The 26,952-nt window shown below is 49.8% G+C and overlaps 2 protein-coding genes across 2 annotated transcripts; both read right to left on the minus strand.

Moving 5' to 3' along the window:
- On the minus strand, positions 159-11,930 carry SMYD5 (SMYD family member 5). The gene is made up of 13 exons (XM_018055042.1): positions 11,812-11,930; positions 7,806-7,914; positions 6,933-7,072; positions 6,364-6,485; positions 5,905-5,974; positions 5,202-5,306; positions 4,379-4,441; positions 4,104-4,174; positions 3,677-3,783; positions 3,239-3,295; positions 2,360-2,454; positions 1,633-1,703; positions 159-1,532 (listed from the first exon to the last, which is right to left on the minus strand). The coding sequence occupies exons 1-13, from the start codon at positions 11,905-11,907 to the stop codon at positions 1,385-1,387; spliced, it is 1,254 nt and encodes a 417-aa protein (XP_017910531.1). The 5' UTR covers positions 11,908-11,930; the 3' UTR covers positions 159-1,384.
- On the minus strand, positions 12,754-20,017 carry NOTO (notochord homeobox). Its single transcript, XM_018054708.1, has 3 exons — positions 19,597-20,017; positions 16,170-16,384; positions 12,754-14,159 (listed from the first exon to the last, which is right to left on the minus strand). The coding sequence occupies exons 1-3, from the start codon at positions 20,015-20,017 to the stop codon at positions 14,001-14,003; spliced, it is 795 nt and encodes a 264-aa protein (XP_017910197.1). The 3' UTR covers positions 12,754-14,000.

A 26,952-nucleotide genomic window follows, 5' to 3' on the forward strand; every position in this document is an offset into this window, starting at 1 on the left:
TTGCATAGCAGATATAGACGAGACGAGGGATGGATCCAAACTGGGGAGCTGGAGCTCCCATCTCCTGCCGTCACCTGCTCTGTCCTATGTATTTTGGCACCATCCACGTGACTGTTGCCTGCTTGTCAAGCCATCCTCCACAAAGCATTCCTGTAAAGGCCTGTCACCATTCATGTTTTATTGAGAACAGTGGGCAGGTGGGGAGGAGGGGGTGCTGGCTGCTCTGAAGAATTAAGAACCCAATAGGCTAGTCGGGCAGATTCCACCTGATCACAATCCAGGAAAGGGCCCATGGGGCGGCACCTGGCCTCCCTGGGATCCCTCAGCAGGGGCATCCGGCAGGCCCCTCAGGGAAGGTGAGCAGAAAAGAATTGCGGGTGACAGGTTACAATTTCCACAGCTTCCAACCCAAGAGCAAGGGGTGGTGCTAATCTGGGGAGGAGGATAGTCAGGGCTAATCTTGAGTATCCAGCCCAGCTCTTCTAGGTTTCTGGAAGACTTGTGTTCCTCTGTGGGGATCCTAAAGACGGAGATTCAGACTAGGAGAGCCCCTCAGTGATGAAAGTTCTAGAAGACTCTAGAACATCCTCAGTTAGGGAGCTGAGACCTTTCACCCCCCAGGTCTCAGCCATGCTGCTAGAGTCCTAAATGGAGGAGGGTAAGAGGAGGGGTGGTGGTCCCCCCACTACCCCTCCCAAGGGAGGCAGAGACCTCTTCCAGACCCTGTGAGGCTGGCCACTGTACCAGGGCCTAGAGGCAAGGCACAAGCACAGAGATTCTGGGGGAGGGGCTAATCTCTACTCCCCTGATGTCTAAACAGTGGGTGAGGTGGGGAGAGGGGGGTAATCCCCATGGTTCAGGGTTCCCCAGAGAGCACCTCAGAGAAGGTGCAGTGGGGCCCAGTTCCCCACTCCTGCCTCTCTAGGCTGTGCCAGTGGTCAGGCTGCAACAGTGGGAGGTAGGGAAGTCGGTAAGGGCATCTTGGCCCCTCTCTCCTTCAGTGGAGTCAGGCTGTTCTCGGGTTGCCACTTTGTTACTGCCCCCCTCCCCGCATACTGAGTTGAGAGGGCTGAAGCCTCAAGCGGATGAGTAAGTGGGGCCATGGGGAAGAACACTGTTAGGCCCTGGCCTTGGTTCCAGCCACTTGCATCCGAACCTCAGGGGTAAGCCAGTTCTGAGCGGCTCAGCGACAGCGCAGAGCCTGAGCCGCGCAGCAGCAGTGTGGAGGCGTGAGGTCCAGCGTGGGGAGAGGGCCTAGGGTCCAGCCTGTCTCACTCTCCGGCAGAAAGAGTGCTGAAATGGGGGGAAGCGGGCGGCAGGAGTGGGCTGTTCCTTCCAGGCCTCTGCTCTGGGGAAAGGCCCAGCACTTCCGAGCAGGGTGACATCACACATCAGTCATCTCATCCCCCAGCTCGGCATCTTCCGGCTCTCCTTCCTCCTCCTCTTCCTCCTCCTCCTCCTCAGAGGTCATGTTGGGCTCATCGGCCTCTGCCAGACATTTAGGGCAGGAACAGACGAACAGATAGTTCTCCCTGCAGAGGGCGAGGGGGCATGATGGTGAGGGCACAGTCAGGCAGCCACTGGAATGGAGGACCCCAGAGCCCCGCTGCCCACCGCAGCCCCCGCTGGCACCTGAGGATCTTGTGGCGGCTGTGGCGGCTGCGCTCCCGCTGGCAGCAGTCTAAGTAGCTGATGCAGATTTCCTAAGGGGCACGAGAGAGGCGGGCTGATGGCCTCCTAACAGGTGGGATGTGGGCCTCCCCAACCTCTGCCCCGTGTCCAACCAATGCCTCGTCCCCAGGAGCCTGAGCTGCCCTTCAGCGAAAGGGCAGGCCACCCCAATCCATCCCCTTGTGCTCAGAGCAGGGAGGGGACTGTGAGGCTTTGACAGTCTGAACTGGGGGCTATGGTTGGGCCCCAGGCTATGGCCAAGGTCTGTCTGTGGCTGGGGCAGAGGTTATCTTGCTGTGAAGCTACTTGCCCTGAAAGAAGTTTCAAGCAGGCTTTGTGTACCGCTCTAACAGTCAGGACCCCAAACCACATTAACAACCCATAGTCCAAGCCACAAAGGGCCATTTCCTGTTTGCTTAGAAGCTGCAGATTCCTTGATCAAAAAGTAGCTGGAGACAAGAACTCCGCCACACGGTGCTCTTTCAAACAATGCTAAGGCTTTCTGGAGTTGTTTTTTGAAGTGAGGTGGGGTCAGAGCACACTCACAGGCAAGACTAAGGTCCTGCAGCATGAGGGGATTCAACCCAACAGCCTGAACCTGGGGCTGGAGCCACTGCTGCTCCTGATTCCTGGAGAGAACTGGCCAGGCCTCCTGCCCACCCACCCCCACAGCTACTTGCCCCCTCACCTCTCCTGGCTTAATATCCTCCAGGGCGGTGACATGCAAAAGGAAGTTGTTTTCTGGGAAGGAGGTCTCCGCATTGGGGACACAGCTGTGGTTGCCTGGGTCATGAGAGGCAGGTAATGAGGACTGACTAAGAAAAATAACAGCCTTAACTGTGCAGAGCCCTGGGCCCCGGCTTTCCTTGTTCTCTGATCCCTGCTAGGGCTGTGCAGGTCCTGGGGCCCCGGTGTCCCATCTCCCTGTCCAGCGCTCTTTCCTGAAGAGCACAGGTCCAGATGTGCTCCCCCATCACTGCCCTGCCCCACCTGCCATGCCTGGCCCTGCTCTTCTCCTCACTGGTCCCCTCGAGCCTCAGCTGTTCCCAGTGTCTCACAAAGGGAGGGACAGGGCTGTGAAAGGGATGCCCGTGCCTGAAACTTAACTCAGGCCTGTCTGAGCGGTAACAGCTGGGAGCCTAGTTTGGGAAAGGTAGTGTCCCCAGAGCCTGGGAGGAAAGGTTTGCGGTGAGGAGAGCAGAGGGTGGGAGGCCGGGACCTGGAAAAACAGTCCGAACTGGCTCTTCCCTCCATCAGGCGCTGATGAGACTGCCTTCCAGCCTGAGCTCCTCCTGGGTTCTTAGGACACTCAGGACTCAGGGCAGTGGTGGGGCAAGACCCAGGGTTCCCTCTGGAAGAATCAGAGCTCTGTGCCCTGCCTTAGCACCGGGCTTAGCCCACTGGAAAGCACGAGCAGTCCAATAAATGAGTGAAAAAATGATATGGGAGACTAAGCGGAAATCCTCAAGCTCAGCCCTAATCCCACTCCCAGACTCATCTCTACCAGAAGGGACCAACAGAGGTGAACTGCAGCATGAGGCTGCGCCTTCTCAATGCCGGGACTCACAGCAGCTCTGCAGCACAAAGAGGCCAGATCCTTCACAGTTAAGAAACTCGCCGGTTGCTGTAAGACAGTAGAATGCAGATGGTATTACGTCCATGTCATAGGTAGGAAAAGGAAACTAGGCTTATAAGGACAGGCATGGCTCCACTGTCTTGCCACCCAGTCACTACCATTTACCTGACAATGCTTCTCTGACGCACAAGCTTGCTTTCCTATACATGATACCAACGTATAATCCGGCACTCCCCACCCCCCGCACAAGGCCTCTGCATGGACCGCAGGGCCATTTCTCGTGTATGCCCTGAAGACAGGCATGAAGCGTCACACAGGGATTACCTTCCCCAACCTTGAATTCAGAGCTCCCTGGGGGAAGACTGTGTCCACCAACTGACTGATGGGGGCTTCCGAAGTCGGGTGAGGCCAAGGCTCCATCTCACCAACCTGCCTCGATGTCCTTGTACAGCTGGTCAATGAAGGCATCCAGCTGCTCACGGTCCTGAGGCTTCAGCTCCAGAGCATCACAGGCATGGACCCACTGGCTCAGGGAGCTGGGGGTCCCAGGCAGCCGTGGTTGGAGAGGAGAAAGACCCAGCTCACAGGGCTCTCCACCTCCAAGCAAGTTAAGTCCATTTCTTTCTCCAGAGAGGGGGTGGGGGTGGGGTGGGTAGGTGTGTCCTTTCCCAACAGACTAAGTGTTCCCAAGAAAGACTCGGTCTGTCTGACCCTCGCCCCTGAGTTTAGTCCAGCATTCTGGCCAGAGTCGCACCCTGCCCCACTCTAGTCTTGAAAGGAGCAGGGCTACTTTTCTCAATCTCCCACCCTGGCCCTGAGGGACAAGTCCAAGAGCCCTGGAACATTCTCTCCTAACCTGGTCCCAATTCCTTGGCCATTGGTCCCAACAAGAGCAAAGAGAGACCGGAATCCATCCGGAGTGAACCACTGTGGGAGAAAGGAGAAGGGCACTCAGTGGGCAGCCACTTGCTCTTCTTCCTGATACAACTCTGTTGAGGAAGCTGGCTGTGAGTCAGTCCCACCCCAACTCCGTAAGACTCGCTTAGCTGTTCCAGGCGGAGATGCTGCCCTGGTTGCTCCCAGAGGGCTGGAGTGACTGGGAGGCCACTGGTCCCGCCTTCCTGCACTCACCTGGCTGAGTGCTTCTTCATAAAGCGCCTCTGTGAAGAGTCTCCGCAGTAGCTCCAGCTGACCCTGGGTTAGGGAAAGCAGGGAGAGGCCTGCAGCCCTGGGGTTTCCCCTTAGCACCCAGGCAGGGCCCAGAAGACCATGTAAGGGCAGGAAAAGGGGGAGCTCTAAAGACTGAGCTTTCCCTGGGGGCAAAGGAAAGCCATGGAGTCCTGATCTCCAAAGAGCCTTGGCAGTCTGCTGGCCTTTTCCAACCCAGGGTAGCAAACCCCAAATTCCTATTTTCTAGCACTTATACCAGCACCACCCTCCAGAGCAGCTTGACGCTCCCCTCCTTTCCCCAGATTCAGTGCAGGAAGGCCTGCCCCAAAAGCCCTTTTACACCTGCCTCTACCTTCAGGCAGCTCCTGCACAGAAGTCTGCTCTCCTCGGGGAGAATGTGTAACTCTTTGATCTGAAGCGAGTGCTCAGTACATGGACAACTAGAAGTCTGTTTCACCCCACTTCCTAACCTGCAGACCCCGCCAACCCTCCATTTTTCATTACACTTGATTTGCCCACTGCTATCTGATCATGGGGTCCTGCCTCCCATATCAGGGCACCCAGCCCCTCCATCCTTGGTCATCACCCCACTTTGCAATTTTAAGTCCACATTAGGTTATGAAGTTAAACAGCAGCAGAAATACAAGTCTCTGAATAGATTTTTGGACCCAGGCACAAACTTCTTCCTGTGACTGGGAAGGGAGCAAGTGTGAAGCTTCCTCCAGGTAGCCATAGACAGCCCAGGCTACTAGCAGGGGTGGGAGGGTCATGGGGGGAGACCAACCTTGAATTTGTCCCCTAGGAGTTTATGGACAATTTCCTCCTCCTCATTAGCAGTTTTATTACAGAACTGGGAGAAGAGCCTGATCCAACGATCCTTATCCTTAGCCTGTAGTGAACAAATATACTTCAAGGTCAGGTTGATACATGCCGCGCATGCATGTGCACAGATGGACTCACGGACACCCTCTTCTTTACTGTCACTCCCGCCCTTGTGGGAAGTCGGCTGTCATTCCAAAGCCCCAGCCCTCAGAGAAACACCATCACACATTAGCTTCTAGGTAGACTCTTCCCCCCAGCCCTGCCCACATCCAGCCATCTCCCCAGCTGCTGCCAAGCTAGCCAATTCACGACACTTGGGAAAACAGAATGAGGCTGAGGAACAACACTGTTAGATAAGGGGTCGGAGTAGCTTCTCTTGCTGTACCTAAAGAGAGACGATCCTGAAAAGGTGATGCTTATAAATGGCACGCATGAACTGCTGCTGCACAGGAAGTCATCTCAAAGATCACAGGCAAGATAAGCCCTCCTCTCCCTGCCAGATTTATGGTTAGCCACTCCTAAGGTTTACACGGCAAGCAGCTCTTCTTTGAGAGGCCCAGAAAGAACTCTGTATCCAAGCCAGAGTCTTAAAGTAAGAAGGAAACTGAGGCCAAGGGTTGAATGAGGCCAGAATCAGCTTCCTCCGGAAAATCAGGCGGGCTCACCTGTTTCACTGTGGCCACCATCCGGGCCATCAACATGATGCTTGCAGTCTCAGGCGGGTAGTGAACACTCCTGGGGAGAAAGAAAAAGGTTTGGCCTAGAAATCCCCTTCCCAGTAGCCGAATTCAGGAAAGCCTGGTCTGACTGCTACAGAGAATCCTTCCTACCAATCCCATTCATAACCAAAGAGGGAAAGCTACTGGCAAGGACATGGGCAGGATTTTATATCTCTATGGGCTTAATGAGGCTCTTTCTGGGAGTGTGTGAAATGCTGAGGATGGTGGGGCTGGCAGCTCAGCTTTAAGGCAGGGGGAATAGGTGAAATGATCTCTGTTCAGCCCTAAGAATGGAGGAAAAATCCAGGGAGTGGTAACTTAAGAAAGATGGCTGCATCTGCTGAGCACCGTGAAGACAGGCAAGGAGGGAAGGATAAAGGAGAGAAGAGAGGAAATGCTACCTACCTCCAGGCCTCCTGCAGCTTATTGAGAGGATGCGCGGGGTCATCCTGGGAGGGGCCTGGGCACAGGATCTGATGGTATTGCTCAGCTGCGGCCAGTCGACATTCTGCACTGCAGTATGTCACCTGTTGGGGGAGGTGGAGGTCAGCACCCGAGGATCTGGCCTGGGGTGAGGCACAGACTCCTGTGTGGCCTCACCTCCTCTAACTTCACTCCTCCCACAAACAGCCCCAGAGCAGCAGTCAGTGGCATTATGGTATTATGAGACGAGGAAGTACTCAGTGCTCTGGGGGCATGTGAGAGGGGCACCTGCCCCAGGCTTTAAAGCCGTGGGAAGAAGAGACTGCTTCTCAGGGACAGGGAGGGGCCCTGCCAGGCTCCAAGGAAGAGGGCAAGCTCCCAACAAGCCTGTTTTCTGGACAGTGGGACTGGAACCGGGTGGACGAAACTGGAATAGTAACCAAGCCTTTTCAGTGTCTCCCCTCCACCGGGGGCCCTGAGGGCCATGACCAGGTCCGTCCTCACTCCCGTCTCCCCAGAGAGGACTTCAGCTCGGCCCCAGGGCTGCTCACCTGGCAATGGGGACAGCTCTGGTGCAGGTCTTGGCGCACAGTGCACAGCTCGGGGTGAGGCAGAACCTGGCCTGGGTTCCCGGTCAGTCTCTGGGCGTTTTCCTCTGCCTTCTCCAGTGCCCGAAGACAGTGGTCACAGGCTGGGGGAGAGAGCCAGACACAACAGTCTAAGAGCAAGGGCTGCATTTGCCCTTTCACAGCAATATCCGCAGGGCTAGGACAGCACCTGGCTCATAGCAGACGTTTTAAGGGGTGAGTAAACAAATGACTATGTTAAAGAATGGAATGAATGAATCAATTTCACATGCACTCAAAGATAGATGATACCTTCTTCCCTCTCTGGAGTCCCCACCCCGCCTAGCAGACTCTCCTTGCTTCTCCATGGGACTTAGTCTATGGGGCTCTCCACCCCTCCCCCAAACTGGGCTTTCCCCACATTCTGGAGCTGATAGACCCTCCTCTCACAGATTTTTCTCTAGCCCAAGGAAAGGGTGAAAAAAGCAAGTGGCTGGCAAAGCTAAGAGCATGCTTGTTTCTGACCCCTAATGCAGGCTTTTTTGACCAGGGGTATGTGCTCTCTTCTTGGTGGGGGCTCCACTTTGGCACAGAGCCCTTCAGGATGGCGCTGCGTCCACCTGAGTGACAGGCCTCCTCCAGGGTACCCTTTGGAAGAGCTTCTTTGCTACAGGCTCACAGCCCCAGACGGCCTGAGATTAGACAGGGGCACGGTTCTCAGGCACAGTTCTCCAAGAGAAGATGTGCCTTCCCTCCCGACACTGGGAGTCCCAGAGACTGTCAGGGACATCCGTGCTCTCCTCCAGGCACCAAGGCTGCTGGGCACAGCAGCCTTCAGAGTGGACGAGATGAGCTCACCTCGGTAGCGATAAAGTGCATTCCAGAGAAACTGCGCAGCCACCAGGGGCCGTTCTACGAATATGGTCTCCCCTTTCCGGATCAACTGTGTGGCAAACAGCCCCTTTCCCTAAAAGGGCAGAGAAGGAATAGGATGGCCATAAGAAAACGCAGAGGACAGAGCTTCAAGGGCTCCTCCCTCCACGTGCTTCCCTCTTGGCAGAGGCCTCTGCTTCAGGAGGGTCAGTCCTGGAGCGTCGTCAGCCCCCTTCATAACCACGTCCTCCGGAAATGCAGTTCTGCCCTACATTCAGCAGCACACCTTCCAGCCCGTCCAGGGCACAGGGCCTGGGATGGGAAGAGAGCCACCACGTCAACCGTTTTGGACTACACAGAGGAGTGTTTTTAGCATGGCCAGAGGTTCATAGCAGGCTGGAGCCTCCAGTACTAGCACGTGGTACAGGGCCACCTTCTGAGTCCCCACGTGCCCCTCCAGGATCCTGGTCATGATGCTGCTCCTCGGGGTTGCAGAGAAATCCTACACTGTGGGAGGGGGAGGCCTAGTTTGCGGGAGAATGTGTCCTACTTCCCTGGTCAGCTCGGCACGCACAGTACCTAGCACAGTACCTGGTGCCCAACAAGCTCTCAGGTGTTGCACTGATAGGAATGACTAACCCTAGCACCAGTCCTAAGCCTAGCTTGCTGTGAAGCGTTGAGCAGACTGCCTTTCTCCATCTGTCTACCACGTGAAAAGCGAGCACTATAATAGTATCTGCCGACAGTTTCCAGGATGTAATGACACAGCACAGGTGAAGGAGCCCCATGCGCGCCACACTACTCAAAATGAGGTGACGGACGGGCAGCATGGGGATCGCCCGGGAGACGTTAGAAACGCACAACCTCAGGCCCCACTCCAGACCCGCCACGTCAGAACCTGCATTTTAACAAGATGCCCAGGTGATTCACACGCACGTTAATGAGAAGTCCTGGTCTAAAGCACTGCAGACACCATGTATGGGATGAAAGATGAGAAAACAACTGTTGAATTGCCTTCTCTCAAATGTGCTTCCCAGGTGGCTCAGATGGTAAAGCGTCTGCTTACAATGTGGGAGACCCAGGTTCGATGCCTGGGTCAGGAAGATCTTCTGGAGAAGGAAATAGCAACCCACTCCAGTACTCTTGCCTGGAAAATCCCATGGACAGAGGAGCGTGGTAGGCTACAGTCCTTGGGATCGCAAAGCGTTGAACACAACTGAGCTACTTCACTTCACTTCAAATGTAAAAAGGGACTCAGGCGGCAGTTTTAGAACCCAGGCAGTTACTGGCCCAGCTGGGCACTTTTGCCCACTCTACACTTAGAGGACTGGTGCCCCTGCTAATTGCCCCAGTAGTGCCAATGAACTGTCACAAAAAGGGAGAGAACGAAAATAACTGAGCCAGCAGTGAAATGTCCTGTCATGTGGCCTCCTGGGTAGCTCCCTGATTCCTTTGAACACTGGCGCTTCGGCTAGGCAGGGGCACCTCCCCGAATCAGAGCAGCAGGCTGTGTAGACCTGGACAGGCCCATGAGCCACAAATCTCAGCCCTGTGAATAACTCTGGGAGCTCCAACAGCATGCTAGGGCAGCTGGAACAAAACCGTTGACAAAGCCATGGATGCAGCTTGGTTCTTTCTAGAAGCCTACCTCCACGCTGAGTAACCCCTGTGACCCCAACCTAGCAAAATGAAAACCTGGCCTTCCTCTGTGGGACGCAAAGATACTAGGAACAGGGACCCACGTTACTTCTGACAGTCATCAATCTTGATATTGGATAAGCACTAATCTCTTTCTCCCTCTTTCTGGAGGACCAAATGGAGGAAATATTTAGTAATCAATGCAAAGGGAAGAATCAGAGCTGTTCCTCTGTGAAACTACGCATCCCCAAAACATATGAAGTGTTTCAAGAAAAAAACAGCTCTAACTCATATTACCAAGAAGCCCAGAGAGAAAGGAATCTGAACCTGAATGCCGCCTATGCACAGTTATTTGCAATTTGAAAAGTAAGCTTGTTGTTTTTTTTAAAGCTTGTATAGTAAAGATTTAAGACTCTAGTAAATAAATTCTTTATTAAATTGTTTTCTAGAAAAATATCAATTGCCAAAAGGGAATTCAACAGGAAGGAAGCCAAGACAGGCTAACAAGCAACACCAACACCTGCCTGATGTGCACTAGTACAGCATCTTGGTTGACATTTATCATATTTGATTAGGTTTCTGTTCTGACCAGTCATATCCCTGGCACAGCAATTGGCAAAATTTTGAAAATCATTCTTGCCAATATCCAGAGGCAACACAGAAAGTGGTCAAAAACCACCCCCACATGAGGCCCCCAGTCTATATGGTTTCATAAATCAGCTCTCTCGAACCAAATAAATAATTCTTATGCTATTTAAACTATTCAATACAGAGGGGAAAAAAATGGAAAGTTTCTCTATTTTACAAAACAAACAAAAAGCCAAGTATAACTCTGATGTAGTAACCAGAGGAAGATACCATAAAGGAAAAAGAAAAATCATAAACCAATCCCACTTGATGAATACATTTGCAAAAAGGATAAGCCATCTTGGCACCAAGTCTGGGTACATGATTCTTCTGTAGCTGCGGGCATAGACAGACAGGGAAGCCAGCTCTTTCTTCCAGAGCTGGGGTTTTGATGGAAGGCTAGAACAGGACAACTGGGCAAGGAGAGTGGCTGAACTGATATAAGAGGGAAGAAGTTTAAAAAAAAAAAAGGAGGTTCAGAGACGTGAGCAAAGTGAAAGTAAAGGTGACTATCTCTGCTTGCTAGGAGAGATGGAACTGAAACACCATCAAACTGTGAGCCAATGAGAGCACTGCAGGCCTTAGGGTGGAGATGGAGTTGTGGGCAGTGAGGAGCCCAAGGACACAGGGGAGCTGATTTACCACGTTAAGAGGGGAATGCTCCAGATGCCTCTGGAGTGGGAAGAGGACAACGGAAGGTTTGGGGACCTGTGTGAATACCATGATGCTGAGAGCAGGAGCCAGATGACTAGAAGGCTGACATCCAGGGCAAGGAGCAAGGATACACACTGCCACTACAAGTGATAAATTATTCAACCTCACTAGTAAAGAAATACAAATGAGAACAAAGCAGTATCATTTTGCACATATCAACTAATAAAGATAACCAAGAAAGTAAACACTTAGTGCTGGTGAGAAGAAAAGGATGTGTGCACAGACAATGAGCTTCACCATCTTTGACCTCAGGGATGGAAAACAAGATACAGTATAAGGATCCATAAATGAACAGTTGTTGAGTGAAGAGTGGTCCTCCCATGAAAGACTATTACTCAACTCTTAAAAATTAATACCTAAAAGGATTATTGATACTGAAATACATACTGCTGCATCAGAAAGCAGCCTAAAAATATAACTTTAAGATGCACATATTTGCACAAATACAAGTTTGAGTGTTTTACTTTTCCTTTCCCTACATGCACTTTCGATTTTTTTCTACAATGAACTTTAAAACACGATAGTAAAACACAAAATGTCGTCCTCTTGATTTAAACTCTTCAATGTTACCACGGGCTTCAGTCCAAATTCCTTAGCACTCCAAGACCCTTTGTGATGTGTCCTGGCCTCTCTCCACAACCCCCCCACCCAAATCTCACTCAAAGTTCCTTGACGGCCCACGCTTTTTAGTACCGCAGCTCCCGCTGCCCGGCACATCCCGCCCAACAGCTCCCAGGATCCAGCAGCAATATCCCCCGGCCTGGCGCTCGAAAGGCCCGGTTCTACGGGAGGAAGGGGCACGCACGAAGACTCCGCGGGCCCCAGCCCACCGCGTGATGGCCCTGAGAGCCTGCACCGGGGACCGACACGGAGACCCCCGGCCGCGAGCCGGAGCCGGACAGCAGTGTCCGAGCGGCAGAGGAGCCTCTAAGCTGCAGGCATGGTGTCCCGCGGGGCTGTCTCCAAGGCCGGGCTGGGTGGGGGACCCCGGCACGGGTCGCCGCGGCCTCACCTTGGCGCTGCTCACGAACCGGACTTCCACGGCGACCCGGGCCGGGCCCGCCACGCCCACGCAGAAGGAGAACACGTCGCACATGGAGGCCGCCATCTTGGGCGTACCTCCGCCTTCTGACCCTTGACCCAGCCTCGACCCGGGAGGCCCCGCCCCCAGCGTGCGTGTCCGTGAGGCTGTGCGGGTTAACGCGCCGGTTTGCGCACGAGTTTTTGAGCGATGTGCGTGTAGATCGAGTGGTTAGTTGACTGGGTGTAGCTGGCCTGCCTTTGTGCTTTTACATCTGTGCAGTTTTGCCTCTATCTTCGTGGCCGGTACCAGAGTGTGTGTGTGTCGCTTTGATGTGTGTGTCTCTGTCTGAATTCGTGTTTGTGTCTGTTGTCTCTGCTTCTCAGTGGCCTGTCTTGTCAGTCGCTCTTTGGACTCAGCCTAAAGGGAAGAGCTAGCTTACTACTCTTAGCCAGCCTACGAAGTCCAGCGCAAGATTTCCTATTCCCCCAGGCACTCTGGCAGGGGACAGACAGTCCTATGGAAGATCAAGCTGAAAGTGTCTTACTCAGATGCTTCAGGGGCAGAGGGACCGGTAGCCTGGGGGCGTGCTGGAGGGTCTAAGGACCATGATGTTGTATACAGAAGTGAGTCTGCGTATGCAGACTGTCCTGACTATGGGAGAGGGGTATGGTCTCTCGCTCAGGACTGACCTGTAGCATCTGTCCCCACAGCCAGGCCTGACCCCTGTCTCTCATTTTGTTCCCTCCTCCTCCTATTGATCCTGTGCCACTTGACATAAGACCTGTGTCTACATCTGCTGTGGTCTCATGGTGACATTTAGGGATTAGATAGAGCCGGGTAACTGCTGAATAGGTAACTGACTGGTGATTTTTTAAAAACGGGAGCCAACATTTCCTGGAAGAGACACCTGCCGCTGTGTTCCTTTAATAGAGTTGACTGGATCCAGCTTTAGGAAGGATTTCCTGGAAGACAGGAACAGAAGGCTCTTGAAGCTGGGCCGTGGCCTCCCCCTTCCCTCCAGCTGCAGCCTGGTATCCTTGAGACGATGGTCCACTGCCTCAGGGACAGATAGTTTTCCAAGGACCGCTGCTCCCTACCTTTTCTCCCTCCCTCAAGAACTCTGAAGAGCAGCGTGGACCGTGCTCTCTCTCACCACCAGGTGGCAGGGCACACCTCCTTCCACCAGCTCATCTCAACACCCAGAAGTCATACTGTATTCTAAGGGAATACCCTCAACAGAGGCCCGCCAGGAAATGTGAAGTGCTAGAGAAATTAGCTCTGGAAATGTTGGTGGCGGACTTCACAAGGGGAGGCTATAATATACACTTATTGGAGAGAAACGGAGTGGTTCCCGGGAAGGAATGGAAGCCATGAGAACTGGTTGTGAAGGGGTTGGGGTAATAATACAGCAGAATTTATGGTAAAATGCCAGTTTTGGCAAAGCCGCAGTTAAATCTCTCTACTCGATATAAAGATGGCTAGGGGGTCAAGTCGAGTAGCTAGAGGGAAAAAGATGGTGTTCAGGATAGCGTGTCTGCTCCAAGGGGCAGCAGGGCCTGAGTTCCTTCTATGAGTGGTAGCAGTTCAGACGAAACTAAAAACCTTCAGGAAATTCTGTGAGAGGAAGTGGGCTAAATGGTCTACCCTTCCTTCTTCGCTCTCAATTCTACCATTTCCAGTGGGGAAGAGTCTGCAATGCCCAGCTGCTGATTCAGGGAGGCCCTCTCTCCTCTACAGCCAGGTCAGGCAAAGATTACTCTCTGGAGAGGCGGGGGCTGAGGTAATACTCCCACAGGTGAAGGAGACCTATAAGCCTTGGTACTAACTGCACACTTAGTGCTGAGCCTGGCACACTCTTAAGTGTTTTACAGACATCATCTCAGCCCTGGGAGGTCAAAGTTATCAACATACCCATTCTACCAGTGGGGGGGAAACCTTCAGAAATTCAGTAACTTGGCCAAGGACATAGCTGAAGGCCAAAGTCTGTACCTGTGACTATTTGCATTATTACAGCTCCCAGGGGTCGATACAGAAAAAGAGGGCTCCTGCTTTACAGTTCAGATTCTCCTGGTGCCCTTTGACCTGACAAGCTCTTCATTAAGAATTGAAACAAGGAGGTCCGATGGGTGCTTCCAGGAAGAACTAGCCCAGCTTGGACTGAGCCTTTGTTGCAGTCCTCAGCTGTCCACTCCTGACTCGGCGTCTTCTCTCTGGATGCTGGTGTCAGAGCTGCTGGAGGGCTCATCTGGGGAGGCAGCCACGGCAGATGTAGCTGGCAATTTCAGCTTTTGCTGCTTCTGATATTTGACCCTTCGGTTTTGGAACCAGACCCTCACCTATAATTGAGGCAGTGAGAAGAGATCAGAATGTGACTAACAGTTTCCACTGCATCCCCCATTGCCACAGTGCCCACTCCTCTCTGAAAATTTACTCTTCATTCTAAAGGAAGCACACCCTTCCCTCTAATTCCAGTACCACTCATTCACCCAAGTATTTACTGAGCTCCTGATCTGAAGTCTGGAGAAGGAAATGGCAACCCACTCCAGGATTCTTGCCTGGAAAAATCCCATGAACGGAGGAGCCTGGTGGGCTACAGTCCATGGGACTGCAAAGAGTCGGACGTGACTGAGCATCTGTGTACTGGCTTCACTTTAAACATCCACATCTGAGGCAGTGCTGGCCCTTCCCAGGTGATGGTGATAATAGTGAAGTGTGAGCTCTGCCCTCACGGAGCTCACAGTCTAGTGGAGGGAGACTGAAAACAAACATGGAAACAAATATCTAAACACAAATGAGGGTACAAATAGGAGTTTGAGCCTCCATGAAGAACCAGCACTTAAGCTGAGGCTCAGGGGATGAGAGGCCTGCCTGATGGGGACAGAGAAAAGCAAGCCAGGGCAGGGGACTCAAGCTTGGAGTGTCTGAGGATCAGAAAGGAGGAAAGCATGGCAGACACATCTGAGAAAGAGGAAAGCAAAGGAAGAGAAAGTGGAGGAGGTCAGTGGGGACCAGATCTCCCAAAACTGTGAAGGCCATGGATTAGAAATGTCACTTTTGAGTTTTTTAGTGGGATGTGACATAGTCCTATTTACATCAAGTACATTGCAAATCTGGCAGTGGGTGAAGAATGGATAAAAGCAGATTTGAGGAGACAGCTGGGGAGACTGTTGCAGTGATCCAGCAATAGTTGGGGTTGCACACTCCCTTCCCTGTATCATGAAAAGAACGGTCCCATTTGAAACGGGTGGCAATGGGAGAAAAATGAAGTGATTCCAGTTGTATTTTGGAGGTAGAGGTGAAAAGGCTGGCTGGTGAATTGGAATTGGGAGAGAAAAAGGAATCTAAGATAACTGAGTATCTTAGATACTCAGATCTAAGTATCTGAACTAGATTCTTGAGCAGCTCGGTGGACAATGATGCCATGTGTGGGGAAAGGGAGAGATTTGGGGCAGGCGGGAATCAAGAATTGAGGTTTTGACTTCTTAAGTTTGAAATGGCTACCCACAAGACACCCAAGTGGAGGCCCCAGGAAGGTAGTTAGACACACAAGTCAGAAAAGAGGGGTGGGTGGAAGATACAAAGTAGGGAGTCACTGGCTTACAAATGGTATTTAAAACCCATGGGGATAGATTAAATCAGCTAGGGAAGAAAATTTGAGGCCACAAAGAGAAGAGTTGCCTACAAAGGGAACCGAGAAGAAGGGACTAGAGGGCTTGGAGAAAAACCAAGAGAGTGTGGTGTCTGGAAGCCAAGAGAACTGTGGGTTTCAAAACAGAAGGAGTGGTTGATTGTACTGAGCGGTGGGGTAAGAGGAGGGAAGAAAGCATATGGTGGCTTTGGCAACATGGAGGTCATTAGAGACCTTGATGAGAAGGTTCAGTGAAATGGCAGAATGAAAGAAATCACACTGCAGTGAACTAAAGAGTAGATGGGAGGTGAGGACATGGAGAGAACATAGCCAGTTCTTGAGAAATTTGCCTGTGAAAAGAGCAGCTATAATTCAGTAGCCAGAGGGGAATATGGGGTCAAGAGAATGTTTATTATTTTTAATATTTAGTCTCTTGAATACCAACTTAATTTCACTGTCAGCTCCTTATTTAGCATGGAAACATTATATTATAAAGTTCTAGATTAACACGTGTTGTTTCCATAATGTGATTTCAAATAGGACTTTTTCTCATCATATAGAGAAGGGAGTATGCCAGTGGTTAGGGCCCGTATCCCCTTTCAGCCTGGCACAGAGAAAGAGGCCCATAAACTCCTCGCAGCCCCGACTCAGGGCCTTTTGAGAGAGTAGTAACTGTCCTTAGGTGCAGCCCGGGCCCCGCAGGAGTCTCTGCTCTCACCTGGTTCTCTGTAAGCTTGAGCTGGGCTGCCAGCTGAGCTCTCTTCTTCCCCACTATATTGTGCTGCTTTGCAAACACTTTCTCCAGTTCTTCCAGCTGCTCCAAATTAAACATGGTTCGAATCCTCTTTTGGGATCTCTCAGTGTCCTGAAGGTCCTGAGCTTGGGCCCAGTCTTGAGGATCCCAGAGGCCTAGGCAGTGAACCAGCTCCAAGCCTGAAGAGCAATTAGCAGGAGGAAAGGTTAGCCATAATCCCCTACCCTGTCGTCTTGGAGGAGAGAAACAAACTCACAGCTCCACTGCCCTGTCTTACCCTTGGCCAGGTAACAACACAGCAAGAAGGTAGGGTGGGAAGAGACTGCGCAGAAATAAAACAAATGAAAAAGAAGGACATGGAACTCTGCTCAATGTTATGTGGCAGCCTGGATGGGAGGGGAGTTTGGGGGAGAAGGGATATATATGTTTATGTGTGGCTGAATCCTTTCACTGTTCACCTGAAACTATCACAACATTGTTAAATGGTTATACCCCAATACAAAATTTAAAAACAAAATTTTTTTAAAAGAAGGGACAGTGTTGTGAGACTGCTTTGGCCTCCATTAGTCAGGTTAGTGGCATAATCTCTGGCCCTAAGAGGAGCTGCCAAACCTCCATCTCTTCTTTCCTTGGCTACTTCAGGAAAACCCTATGAGATGAGCAGAGAAGGGACCCCCTTTTGAACAAAGAGTGAAGGTTCATCTTTTCTGTTCATTCAAATTTTTGAATGTGTACTATGATTCAGGCATGGTTCCAGGACAAAACAGAGAATCCCTAACAGCAAAAAAAAAAAAAAAAAAAAAGGCAAATAAGTAAAATATTGAGTATGTCAGAAAGTGATTCGCACTAATAAGAAGAATAAAGCAGGGAAGGACAGTGTGTGTGTGTGGGTAGGTATGAACATCTTTGGAAAGGGTAGCCACCTCGCTAAGGTGACACTTGAATAAGGCCACTATGTACAGCTTGTATCCTGAACACTGGTACCCAGCTGAGAGGGTAAGTGGAGTCTGAAATTCTGCCTGCTCTTTGCAAGCCTGTTCTTCCTCCCTGACAAGGTGTTGTGTTTGCATGAAGTTAGGTGGTGCCTTTTTCTAACGCACATAAGGGTGCTATTCATAGAGCTGTGGGCCAGCAGAGATGCAGATTGGTCTGCCAGGGGCAGTACCTGACTCATAACTCCAGAGGAGTGAGGAAGTAAGCCATTGGGCTAGCTTGGAGGAAGTGTTCCAGACAGAGTTCTGGCAATGCAGTGCTAAGACTCCTCAGCTCCCACTAACCTTGGGGAGGGGCTCCAGGGCTAGCAGACAAAACTGCCCCAGTGAAGGGAGTGAGGTCTGGCTGCCTAAGACCCCAGCCACTGGGCCCAGCTGGCTTACATAAGCATTAATAGCAAAATATAAGAAATCATCAATGGACCCAGATTTAAAATATGGTATATTCTTGCAATGGACCGTTCTGTGGCATACAGAAGCTCTGTGTGGACTTATGAGGAAAAATCTCTGATACACGGTCAAATAAAAGGAGTAAGGTGGAGAGCAGTGTGTCTAGTATGGGGGGGGGTGGTTAGAAGAATGCATGTGTGTGTGTATATATATATATATGCGTGTATTTTCACAAATACACATGTGTGTGAGCTCGGACGGTAAAGAATCTGCCTGCAATGCAGATACCCAGGTTCCATCCCTGGGTAGGGAAGATCCATTGGAGAAGGACATGGCAACCCACTCCAGTATTCTTGCCTGGAGAATTCCATGGACAGAGGAGCCTGGAGGGCTACAGTCCATGGGGTCACAAAGAGTCAGACACGACTAAGCGTTTAACACACACGTGTGTCCAAGTATTAAATAGTATAAAATGCACTGGAAGAATAAAGAAACTGGTGTCTGGCTGCCTGTAGGGTGGGGAGAACCAGGTGGCTAGGGGAAAGGAACGGTAAACTCTTCTCCATACTGTAACTTTATAGTTAACATTTTGAAGTTTGATTGTGTGGCTGCAATACCCATGCAAAAACCAGCGAGGTGTTTCCCTGGTGGTCCAGTAGCTCAGACTTGGTGCTCCCGGTGCAGAGGGTCTGGGTTCAATCTCTGGTCAGGGAACTAGATTCCATGCTGAAACTAAAATATCCCACATGCCTCAACTAAGACCTAGCACAGCCAAATCAATCAATCAATATGTATATGTAAAAAACTAACTTGAAAATGAGACAACAGTAATACAGAGTAGAAAGTTATAATTCAGACCTCAGGTGTGTGGGGACGTTAGAAAAAGGTGGCTTGGAGTGAGGGCTGTGGCTCTCATGAAAGTGAAAGTGTTAATCGCTCAGTCATGTCCAACTCTTTGCAACCCTGTGATCTGTAACCCACCAGACTCCTCTGTCCATGGAATTCTTCAGGCAAGAATACTGGTGTGTGTTGCCATGCTCTTCTCCAGGGGATTTGTCCCAATTCAGGGATCGAACCGGCATCTCCCAATAGCAGGCAGATTCTTTGCCATCTGAGCCACCAGAGGTGGCTCTCATTATGTAGAAAGAATTTGGATAGTGTTTGGGAGACCAGGGTTTCTCTCCCACATGGGTGGGAGGAATGCCCAGCTGAAGGGAGGTGAGGAGACACAGGGTGGGGGGAACCCAAGAAAAACTGTCTTACCAGGATCTTGGTTTGGGTTGATAAGGCTTGCACTAAATTTGCTCTTGTTTCCCTCATGGGAGCCATGGGGATGCATGAACCAGATAGCCAAAAATGGTAAAAGCTCATATAGGTGGATGTTAATACTAAAGGAGAAAATTACCCCAGTGGCTAAAGTCTCATGGGGATTTAAGTGACTGTGCTCCAGGGCCCAGAGCCCCAGGGAACCATTCTAAGAGCTGAAGTAACCTGGATCAGAGGAGTAAAGTGCAGAAGCCAAGCTCACACAGAGGTGAGCAGTGGAGGCTGTAACCCGGTGGGCTAACACCCAACAGCTCCTTGCTCTTGCTGAGGGGTACCAGTAGCAGCTGCTTCTGCTGAGCTGGCCGCGCTGGGGAAAAGCCTGCTCCACCAAGCGTTGTGTCAAGCAGGTGTGGCAGGGAGCAAGGGCCTCTCCCACTCCCTAGTCCAGGGAGGGGCCAGGGTGCCTGCAGCCCTGCGCTGATCCTGGTTGTCCGAGCCGCTCTCGGCCTGCCTCACCTTCCTCTCTGCACACGTACCCACCCACCCCGCGACACACACCTTTTCCCACCTCAGCAGCGGGCCGGATAGTCTCCCACCCGGTCTGGGGCCCTCTCTCCTCCCGGTATCACCTGCAGGGTCAAGAGTCATAAACTTGACATCCACTCCAACCACGCGTGGCTCTCAAACTCGGGGACTTCTCCTCTATCCTGTGCCCACCGTGGCGGCCGTCCGCTCCCTCGTACCTGTGACGCTGAGACCCTGGAGGCCGCAGAAGTGGGAGGCGAGGGGCCGCAGCGCAGGGGGCTGGGGGCACGGCTGGTGCAGCCCCGCGCTCAGGCAGGCGGGCAGCCGCGTCGGCGGGCACGCCCCGGGCAGAGCCTGGGCGGGAGGCCTGGAGGGCACGTTCCAGAGGCCCCCGTGGGCGCCAGCGGAGACTGACAGCGGGGAGGTGGTAGGCGCGCGGGGGTCAGGTCTGGCCAGGATGGCCTCCACGGAAAAGGAGGACGCGAGGCGTCCGGGCGCGCGGGGTGGGCCTGGATTTGCAGAGCCAGGCGGCAGGGCGGGGGACGCGGGCCCTGGAGAGCGGCTGGAGCGCTGGGGCTGGATCCCGGCGCCCCCCGAAAGAGGGAGCGGCCGGCAGTCCCGCGGCCCGGGGCTGGGCATGGCGCGGCCCCTGCTCGGAAGGGCCCAAGAAGGGGAGCTCGGGCCTCTGGGCTGTGGGCAGCGCGGGAGGCGCGGGAGGACACCTGCTTTAAATAAGGGAGCGAGCCTTGTCGGCCAGGAACGGTCACAGCTGTCTCCCGCGGCTCTTAAATTGGACAGGGCGGGGCCGGGCTGGCCGGGCCTTTCCTTCCCATCGCCCAGGTGGGCGCCACCTCCCGCGGGCAGGACCCCCGCGACGTTCCAAAGCCCCGGGCGCCTTAGCGCCCTTCCTCCTTCCTCGTAAAAAATATCCCCATCCTGTGCAGTAGGGAAAAGGACCCTAAACTCACTGTAGCTTGCTGGTGACCCCAGGCGAGCCACCCTGTAGTGCCGCGACTTTAGGTTTTGGCTCATCGGCTCACTGTCTTTGAAAGCCCTGGCCACATTCACCTATGACTGTGCAAGCCCTTAAATAAAAAAATAAAAATATATAATAATTGGAATACTTTGTTTAAACACTGAAAAGTAAATTTCCCACCTTTTCCTGCCTGGAGACACCGCTGTAGTTATCAGTTTCTTTGGTGTCTTTCCAGGGACTTTCTGCACTCACGCATTACTTAAGCCCCACTGGAAAAATCTTTCCGGTATCCAAAAAAAAAAAAAAAAGGAAGGGTTATAAATACGAATTTATTACAAATGCATGGGAGTCGGTGTCCTACAAAACCTGCCTTATGTAAGGTGTAAGGCAGGCATATGCATCTCCCTTTTACAGTTGGATAATCGGTGTTTACCAATGTCCTCGGGTAAGACTGTTTCAAAGTCTTCCTCTGTAAAATGGATACTAATAGTACGTACCTCATGGAGTTGCTGTGTAGTCACACAAGAGTTAATGCACGTAAATCATTTAGAATTGGCCAGTGAGCACTATGCAGTGATTGTGGCACTGGGAGGAATTCCTGCCTTCCAGGCTCCCATCTTATTCTGCCTCCTCAAATCAATGCCTAACATCGAAACCACCCTAGCAGGTCGAGGCGCCATTTAGTGGCATTGTCCATAGGTGTTAGCTCTTTGGAACACCAATATGCCCTGTCTGCTCTGCTAAGTAAGGGCTGGAGGAAATCTTGCTGGGTTCCTGTCCCTCCCCACTTCCCATTTCAGCAAATACTGGCTCTGCCTTCTGAACAACACCCCCAGCCCGCCCCCACCCCAGGCAGTCTGCAACATGAGATTGTGGGAAAAACGAAGAACAGGTGTCCCATCTGACCCCAGGTCTAGGTCTCCTGTGCTGTGGCAGAGAATGCAGGGTCAGAAATGAGGGTGCAGCAATGAGAGCGCCAGGGAAGGGCCTGGGTGGGAAGGACTCTCTCTTCTGGTGAGGTCAGATCCACTGGGAGTTGGAAAGTTCTGGACGCCATAACTTTCAAATCTTACATATACTATTTCATTTCTCAACATGTTTCTTTCTTTAAAAAAAAAATTGGCTGCGCTGGGTCTAGTTCCCCGACAAGGGATGGAACTCCTGTTTCCGGCATTCAAGCTCCAGTCTTAGTCACTGGACCATCAGGGAAGTCCCCCTCAATGTGTTTCTTTTTGAGGAGCTTTTCCTCCAAGAGGTAGAGTCTGTGTTGACCCTACCCCCAGGACCACCCAGACTGCAGTGCTAAAGTACCAAAAGCAGGCCTTATGAGGAGGGATACAGACACTGTTTTGGGGGGGCCTACAATGATAGCAACTTAGGTGGTTGGGGAACCATGAAGTAAGATGATGGAAAATGTGGATTTTGGAGTTGGACAAACCTGGCCTCAAATCCCAACTTTGTCACTGAACTGTAACTTCAGATAAGTGGTCTATTCACTCTAAGCCTCATTTTCGTATAAAATGGGAATGATCTCTTAAGTGAGAAAATAATACTTACCTAATGAGATTCTTACAAGAGCTGAATGAGATTGAGTTTTTAGCTATATGGTAGCTATTGTGGGGAGGAGAGAAGCTATTTACAATAACAGCATGCACCCTGGAATCAGGGGGAGTTGACAAAGAACAAGAAAAAACTTATAAAATAGAAGATGTATGAAAACTTTGTTAAGTCTGTGCTGATTTTTAGATAAAAAGTATGGTCACTGTGTCTCTAGGTCTGGGTTTTCCAAACATAATTCACTGTATTTCAGTACATTGTTATCTGTTTTCTATTGTTTGACTTATTTCTCTTCAAACTGTAAGTTCATGAGTATATAGACATTAATATCCCTAGTTTATGTATGAGTAAATAGAACAAGAAAGGTTAACAGACTGCCTAGGTTCAAATCCCCTAGCTATGTGACCTATTCTTTTTTTTTTTTTTTTAATGCTACAGATTTAGTTTAGTTTCCACACAGGCTCTTTAGAAAGCAGTCATCCCATCATTTTAGATCTTCATCTTCCTGGGCTACAATTCCAGGTATAGAAACGAGTCGGGAATGGATGTGAAAGTCTTGTAGTTATGACAAGCATCAAATTCATGGATTTGTGAGAAATCTTCTGGGGCTGGTCTCCAGGCATGCTCAATAAACCTTCTGTCCCACTTTCCCGTGGCCACCAGAGCCACCCTTTTGGAAGACAGGAGTTGTGCAGGAATGACCACACCCATTGCTGCAGCATCTCATCCCCCTGGGACAGGAATCATCTCCTGAGCACATTTCAGCACAAGCTCCCGGAGTACCTTTGGGCACCTCTGGGCAGAATCAGGTCTCTGTCGTCCTTTGACAGGAGACTTCCGAGCCCAGGTCACCTCCAGCCCCATGTCGATGAAAGCCAGCAGAATGAAGATAGTGCCTGTCTTCATGTTGGCTTCTGGTGTGGTCAGAAAAATGTATTTTAATTTACGTTTATTGCCCTGAAAACTCTTTAGGTTGAGCTTTTGCATATCAGCCATTTGGATATCCCCTTTTGTGTGAAGCCCCTGTTCCAGTGGTTTCCTTATTTTTCCACTGGGCTACAATCTTTTTCTTATTAATTTGTAAGAGTAGTTATGGATAGAGATAGATATTTGGGATTAAGCCTTTTATTACAGTATATATAGATACAAACATTAATATCTTCTTCCACTCTGTGGCCTGCCTTCTCGTTCTTTTAATATTTTCTTTTAATGAACAAGATAACTAATTGTAATAAAGCTTAACAATCTGCTTTTGTGTCCTTCAAGAGAAACCTTTTTGCCTATCTGAAGCCATGAAGATATTCTTTTGTGATTATTGATAGATATGCCCTTATTGCCATTTTAATTGTTTTCTGGTTGTTTTGTAGTTCTTCTTTGTTCCTTTTTCTTTTGCTCTCATCCTTTTTGATTTGATGACTGTCTTTAGCGTTATATTTGAATTTCTTTCTTTTTGTGTGAGTCATAAGTGTATGTAACTAATGCTTTTCTCTTGCTGCTTTTAAATATCTTTATATTTATAGCTAATTATATTTATGTCTAAATATAATAGAATATCCTTCATTTTTGCCATTTTAATTGCAGCATGTCTTGGTGTGGACTTCTTTGGGTTCATCTTATTTGGGACTCTGTGATTTTTGAACCTGCATGTGCTTCTTTTCCCAGGTTAGGGAAGTTTTCACTTATTAATTCTTTGAGTAAGTTCTTTGTGCCTCCCCTCTTCTCTCCCTTTTCCTTCTGGGCCTCTGGAATGTAAATATTAGCATGTTTGATATTGTTCCAGAAGTCTCTTAAACTGTCCTCATTAAAAATTTTTTTCTGTTCAATTTGGGTTATTTCCATTACTCTGTTTTCTAATTCAGTGTTTCTCTGTATCATCTAATCTACTGTCGATTCCTTCTTCTTCTTTTTTTTGGTATAAGGCAGCACAGATTTATTATATTATAGTTCTAGTTGTCAGAAGTAAAAACTGGATCTCTTAGGACTAATTCAAGATGTTGACAGGGTTGTCTCCCCTCTGGAATCTCAAAGGGAAGAATCTGTTTCCTTGCTAGTCATTTCTTATTTAATCTGTTCTCTTGCTTTTCTCAAGCTTCTAGAGGCTGCTAGTATGTCTTTGTTATTAGCTAGCCTCTTTCTCCTTCAAGTGCAGGAGCATAACCTCTTTAAATCTCCCTCCCTTTTTCTGACATTCTTGCTTGCGTTCTGTTTTTTGTGGCTGTGTGGGTCTTCGTTGCTGTGCGGGCTTGTCTCTAGTTGCGGGGAGCAGGGGCTACCCTCGAGCTGCAGTGGCGTCTATCGTTGCAGATCATGGGCTCCAGGGCACGTGGCCTTCAGTAGCTGCGGCTTGTGGGCCCTAGAGCACAGGCTCTTTAGCTGTGGCATGTGGACTTGGGGCAGCATGTAGGATATTCCTGGACCAAGCATGGAATCTGTGACTTCTGCATTGGCGGGTGGATTCTTTACTAGGGAAGCCCTTGCTTTCTTCTTATAAGGACCCTTGTGATTACACTGGGTCCATCCAGATAATCCAGAATTATTCCCCCTCAACTCAAAATTCTTAGCTTGATGACCTGTAACAATTTCACTTCAGTAATTATCTTCAAATCTCTTTCATCCTTCTTTATAAATTTCTGATGCCTTATTAAACTTCCCATGGTTCATCTACTCTTTTCCTCAGTTTGTTGAGCATCTTTTATGATCAGTACCTTGAACTCTTTATTGGGTAGATTGCTTATCTGGAGATAAGTAGACTTCACTTAGTTATTCTTCTGGAGTTTTGTGTGGCTTCTTTGTTTGCAGCATATTCTTCTATCTCCTCATTTTCCTACTTCTCCATGTTTATTTCTATGTGTTAGGTAGGTTGGTTACATTTCCTGATCTTGGAGAAATGATCTTATGCAGGTGACATCCTGTAGGGCTCAGTAATACACTCCCCTCTGTCAGGGTGCCTCCTAAGCAGGCTTCATGGGCCTTTCTGTTGTGGTGAGGCTGACTACCATGGGCATGCTTGTAAGCGGGGTTGGCCCACAGACCAATTGGCTGCCAGGTCCTACCTTGGGCAGTGGTTGCTGGCCACTGGTAGGTGGAACCAGGTCCTGTGGGGGCTGGGAAGGCTGGTGCTGAGCCCTTTTTCAGGCAGGGCTGGGTCCTTGCATGTATGGCTGCTCAGCTCTGGGGGGTCTTGGAACTGGTTCTGACCTGCTCCTAGCATTATAAATTAGAGGGGGATTCCAAAATTGTACTTGGCAACACCAGTGTCCTGGTAGAACGATCTCCCCCAAATGGCTGCCCCTAAGGGACTACAGGGATGGGGGAGCCTGGTGGTTGCCGTCTCCGGGGTCGCACAGAGTCGGACACGACTGAAGCGACTTAGCAGCAGCAGCAGAAGGGACTACCAGTTGCTTCCTGCTTCTCTGGGAGGTTTTCCCAGGATCAGGAAGTAGGTCTGACCCATGCTCATGCAAATTATTGCCATTGTGTTGGATCTCAGACTATATAATATTTTGGTGTGCCCTCTAAGAACAGTGTCTCTGTTTTCTACTGTTGCTGGCTCACCCATATACAAGCCTTCAAAGCCAGATGTTCTGGGGCTCATCTTCTGGTACAGAACCCCCAGCCTGGGGGCCTCAATGTTGGCTCAGACCCCTCACTTCTTGGGAAGAACCTCTACTGTTGTGATTGGCCTCCTGTTTTGGCATTTCCTATCCAGGGATGGGGGTCTTGACCATACCAGGTCTCTGCCCCTCCTACCTGTCTTGCGGGTCCTTCTTTATATCTTTGGTAGTGGTGGTTTAGTCGCTAAGTTGTGTCCGACTCTTGCAACCCCACGGACTGTAGCCTGCCAGGCTCCTCTGTCCATGGGATTCTCCAGGCAAGAGTACTGGAGTGGGTTGCCATTTCCTTCTCCAGGTTTTATATCTTTATTGTAGAAAAATCTTTTCTGCTGGCCTTCAGGTTGTCCTCATAGATAGTTGCTCTGTAAGTAGTTGTGAATTTCGTGTGCTGGTGACAGGAGGTGAGCTCAGGTCTTCCTACTCCACCATTTTGGCCATATCTCTTCAGTGAAAGAAAATTCGGCAATATGGATGAAACTTGAGGACCTCGTGCTAAGTAGTAAGCCTATCACAATAAAACAGATACTGTATGATTCCACTTACATAAGGTAGAGTAGTCAAAATCATAAAGGCAGAAAATATAATGGTGGTTGCTACGGACTAGGTGGAGGGGACTACAGGAAATTATTATTTAGTGGGTATAGAGTTTCAGTATACAAGATGAAAAGAATTATGGGGGTGGATGGTTGTGATGGTTATAGAACAATGTAAAGGTGCTTAATACTACTAAATGCACACTTACAATTGGTTAAGATGGTAATTCTTTGCACATTTTATCACAATTTTTTAAGAAATGGGGAAAAAACCAATGAGGTAGTCTCTTTAACGTACTGAGAGACATCAACTGTCTACATAAAATTTATATCCGTTGAAACTATCATTCAAGAGAGAGGTAAAAATGAAAACATTTTCAGACACACAAAGGCCAAGAAAGTTTGCAACCCAAAGGCCATTCCTTGAGAAACCTATTGAAAGAGTAGTTTAGCAAGGAAAAAAACCCAAGAGGTACAGTTATAAGAAAAATATAGAAGATGATTAACTAGCAACTGCTTATTGTTAAAAAGAATCTTTTTTTAATTAAAAAAGCTAAAGCTTCACACAGCAAAATAAGATTGAACGCATTATGCAATGGGCCTCTTAATGTCATTGTCCTGTTCAGGAGAAAAATATAAGATATTGGCTAATTTTACATATTAGTAGATAAAAATAATAGTTAAGAATGTATATTAACTACTTAAGGGCAAAGACTAAAAGAATAGAAATGCAAGGCATATCTTCCAAACCAGTAAAGGGTTTTTAAAAGGGGGGCAGGATGTATATGGAAAATTTTATCAGTTCTCTAGAAGGTAGGAAAGGTGTCAAACAGAAATTTTAAAAAGAATGCTAAACAGAAAATACAAAAAAAGATAGCAGAAAAAAGTCCAGAT

The sequence above is a fragment of the Capra hircus genome, chromosome 11 (genome assembly GCF_001704415.2).
Source record: "Capra hircus breed San Clemente chromosome 11, ASM170441v1, whole genome shotgun sequence".
Lineage (NCBI taxonomy): Eukaryota > Metazoa > Chordata > Mammalia > Artiodactyla > Bovidae > Capra > Capra hircus.

Excerpts from the sequence above, each read along its gene's own strand:
- SMYD5 (XM_018055042.1), bottom strand. The coding sequence starts at position 11,907 with ATGGCGGCCTCCATGTGCGACGTGTTCTCCTTCTGCGTGGGCGTGGCG. Across the intron at positions 4,442-5,201 it reads TCCTAGGGGACAAATTCAAG|GGTCAGCTGGAGCTACTGCG; the intron begins GTTGGTCTCCCC and ends TCCCTAACCCAG. Across the intron at positions 2,455-3,238 it reads CTTTGTGCTGCAGAGCTGCT|GCAACCACAGCTGTGTCCCC; the intron begins GTGAGTCCCGGC and ends CTCATGACCCAG.
- NOTO (XM_018054708.1), bottom strand. The coding sequence starts at position 20,017 with ATGCCCAGCCCCGGGCCGCGGGACTGCCGGCCGCTCCCTCTTTCGGGG. Across the intron at positions 16,385-19,596 it reads CCAGGGTCTCAGCGTCACAG|GCTTGGAGCTGGTTCACTGC; the intron begins GTACGAGGGAGC and ends ATTGCTCTTCAG. Across the intron at positions 14,160-16,169 it reads TCAAGCTTACAGAGAACCAG|GTGAGGGTCTGGTTCCAAAA; the intron begins GTGAGAGCAGAG and ends CCTCAATTATAG.